Here is a 3,749-nt window from a genome sequence, read left to right as displayed (position 1 = left end):
TGGTGAGCTTGGATGGTTTCATCACTTGTAGGTTATCTCAAACCTTAGTCAAAACAGAAAGTTTAGAAGATGTTTGCACCTCTAAACTCATAAGATTTACAAAGATTTACATAAAGTTCTTCTAAAACAAAAAGTTTGGACCTCAAAATGGTGATATTCCACCTTAGTTTACTATGGTAAACTTGTGGAAACACTCCTAGAGGTGTTCCAAGCTTTGAAGTGGAAGAAAAGATGAAGAAATCATGAAGAAAGGTGAATTTGAATTCACTTTAGGACTTAGAGTTTTCTGCCCTTTTCTTGTGTTTGCAACTGACTTGAGAGAGTTGTGAGAGTGTAAGTGAGTTGGAAAAGTGAAAATAGTGAGATGGAGGCTTGTTTATATAAAGAGGAGGTAGGGTTTGTATTTAATGGAGGTTTAAAGGTGATTGAGGTCGAAAAATGTAGGACAAAGAGGCCAATCTGTAGCTGGGAAACGAGTTTCTGCGGATTAAGGGGCTTGGCGCCCCGCCACGGTGAATTGAGTTTGTCGTCGAATAGCGCCACACCTCTTTTGGCCAGTTTTCGTTTTATTGCAATTTAGTCCTTGAACTTTTATATGTTCTTCTTTTTATGCTACAACTTCATGTTTTGGCTTGTTTTGAGCATGGAACGAGTTTGTAAGTGTTGTGCAATGTATAAATGTTAAATCAAATGTGTAATAAGTCTCGTTTGCATGCAAATGTGTATCCAAAGTTGAATTGTGTATAGGATAAGTATAAAAAGTATAAGTATAAAAGTGAACTTTCGTTACGATCGAAGTCTCGGATTACAGGTATAGAAAATAATTACTAACACAATACGATTACAATACTAACACAATACGATTAGAAGTTTCCAAAAAATAGATATACGAGGTACACTTTCTAAATTAGGAAAGTACAAAATACGAAGCGTTACACTTACATTTACAAAAATATAGGCATAACCATTTAAACATAATTAAAATGCCAATTTTATCGGTGAAGCTAGTGAGAGCGTATATTAAGGAGAGAAACCCTTGCTTTGATCAAGGTCCTAGACATGCACTCTACACTCTCCTCTATGACTTGAATATGGGATTCCAGAGCCTCATTTGATACATGAGGTTGATCTACACTCATAGTTTTCGGTTTATGTATTAGAACGGAAACTATCGTCCATTTGGTAGGCTTTGGTTTCGACACAAATATGGAGTTAAACGATATGAGTGATCCAAATATGGAAACACTCAATGCACTAGTATCTCTGACTGATCTAACCAAAGATGCCAGGTGGTGATCAAGATTCAAGAGAGCAGTACCCCCAATCTTATTATCCAGTTGCTTTAGTGCTAAAATTCCTTTTCTAGCATCCTTCACTTTCAAGAGTGAGGAATTGTCACATTTCAGGCTCTCCTTTCTCCTTCTAAGAGCTGATTGAATATTTCTTATATGCTCCTTTGCTTGTTCCATGACATCTTTTATGGAGCCACAAACATCTAAAAGACTCATTGATCGATCTAGCAACTCATCAACTAATTTATCATCCTTTCTGTGCAAAAGGGCTTGTTGGGTCTGTGGCAAGCTGATAAGATCGTTAACAGATGTATACAACCTTTTCAACCTCAATATAGAATCACAGAGTGTTTCTATATTCGTGGTTGAAGATGAAGATGCCTCGGACGATTTGAAATGAGCTAGTTCCTCTTCAACTTGAAGAGTGATAGGATGTGATATGTTAGGTAAACTGATGGATCGAGCATGGTGCACACAGGTGGATAATAACGGACAAGAGACTATTGAAACCATTTTTTTAAACTTGTAAATAATGACTTCAGATGTTTGTGACGATAACAAGATGATCTAGGATTTATATACATAAACAAACTTGATACTAAGAATCAATAACCGAAGTGCGTGTAATCCAGAGATTCCGCTGGCATTGGTTCCTGATTTGCAGACAATTCTCTGACGTTATTTATTGACATTGGTGAAGGACCAAACAGTGATATGTCCTTTCTTTTCATGTTTCTTGGAGTTGTTTACAAGCCAACCCTTCTTACAACGTTAAGGCCACACGTATGTTGTGTTCTTGGTTTTTAATGTGAAGCATGTGTCCTACCTGTCAAGCTCGTGTTTGTCATAAAACAATTTGAGCAGTGGTTGTCTGATGCGGGCCCAAGCGTGGAAGAGCGGGCCATCCGGTATTTGGAGGCCCAAGATCGGGTCACTAAAGGGGCTTCACTGAAATGGCTCTAACTCGGGCTACGGGGGTCCGTTTGGGGCGTGTGACCAGTCAAAACGACCGGGAGAACGAGCTCTATCTTGCTGCAAACTGCCTACGGCGGTTTGGGTCATCGTCCGGGCCGAGAAAACGCTTATTTCTACTAGTTTTTTCTATTTTTATGTTTTTTCAAGTATTTTGGGCATTTTGTTTTTGGGCTTGTGTTTGGCCCGTTGTCTTTTTTAGGCCCGTTTCGAATTTCTGTCATTATTTATATGTCCCTTTAGTGAATGAATCAATGAGACTTGAATTTTGAGAAAACTTATTTTTCACTTCAAATTCCGTGGCCTTTGGGTTGCAATTTGGGGGTTGGGGAAGAAACACACGGGTATTCGTAGAATCAACGTGTTGATCTTCGTTTATCGTATTACCACTACATCATTGTCTTTCATAAAATACATGCCTGTTGTTCATATATAACCTCCAGTCCCCTCTTTTATATGTGTCTCGGAGTTGTTTATCAGCCACCCCTTCTTACATCGCTAAGGTCACACTATTTATCCTCTTGGTTAAGATATGAAGCATGTGTTCTCCGTGTCAAGTCCATGTCTTTTACAGGGGCGGACCTACCCTTTGGCCAGGGTGGGCGGCCGCACCTCTTGAAAAAAAAAATTAGTGTATATTTTAGGTAAAAAAACCCGACCGCACCCCTTGAAGATATGGTTGAACACGTCATCCGCACCCCCAGCAAATAATTTATGGGTCCGCCACTGGTCTTTTATAAGAAAATATAAAACGGTGATTAGTCTGTTTAACTATATAACTCTGACTTGCTACTAATTACTTTAAAATGTGATTTGTTTGTAGGAAAAATGTAACTTTGGAATTATATAATATCATTTATATATAAGTTATTTTCTAGGATGTGAGTGCTTCACAATTAACCAAACAGGTCCAAATTAGATGGGATATTAATGCTCAAAGCTAAATGTTTGAAATGAATATTGTGAAAGTTTGATGACCTTAATAAAAATTTTAGAGTGTGGCTATTGACACACTAAAGTGCCTATTGGCACACTAAACCTTAGCAAAACCCTAGCAAATCAGGGTTTATGTACGCTGCATATTGGTCAATGTATAGGTTTACACCAATACGCAGCGTAGATAAACCCTAGATCCCAGTGTCTGATAACCAATCATTGCACTGAAAACAAGGTGTATATACGCTGCGTAGTGGTCAATACGCAGCGTATATAACACAGCTACAAATCTGGGGTCATTTTGGTAGGTTTGAAGTGTTAAACTTTTGCCAGGTTTATATACGCTGCGTATTGGTCAATACGCAGCGTATAGAAGCTTCCTCAATTTTTTTTTTTTTATCACAGCAGAACATGTTAAACCACCAGAATTTTACATAACCTGTCAGAAAAAAAAAAAACAGTTTGTGCATACATAACAAAATGATAAAATACTACTGCTGCTGATGCTGCTGCTGCTGCTGATGCTGCTGCTGCTGATGCTGCTGCTGC

At 38.4% G+C, this 3,749-nt stretch overlaps 1 protein-coding gene across 1 annotated transcript; it reads right to left on the bottom strand.

Annotated features, from left to right (window-relative positions):
* Positions 1-882: 882 nt before the first annotated feature.
* LOC110918822 lies at positions 883-1,896 on the bottom strand. The gene has a single exon (XM_022163102.2). It carries the CDS (start codon positions 1,803-1,805, stop codon positions 1,005-1,007), a length of 801 nt encoding a protein of 266 aa, XP_022018794.1. The 5' UTR covers positions 1,806-1,896; the 3' UTR covers positions 883-1,004.
* Positions 1,897-3,749: the final 1,853 nt, after the last annotated feature.

Source organism: Helianthus annuus, chromosome 15 (genome assembly GCF_002127325.2).
Source record: "Helianthus annuus cultivar XRQ/B chromosome 15, HanXRQr2.0-SUNRISE, whole genome shotgun sequence".
In the NCBI taxonomy this organism is placed as follows: domain Eukaryota; kingdom Viridiplantae; phylum Streptophyta; class Magnoliopsida; order Asterales; family Asteraceae; genus Helianthus; species Helianthus annuus.
Note: the sequence above shows the minus strand (reverse complement) of the source record. Positions and strands in the feature narration are given on the sequence as shown.

What these genes read in the sequence shown, in the direction of transcription:
- LOC110918822 (XM_022163102.2), bottom strand. Translation starts at nt 1,805, where the DNA reads ATGGTTTCAATAGTCTCTTGTCCGTTATTATCCACCTGTGTGCACCAT.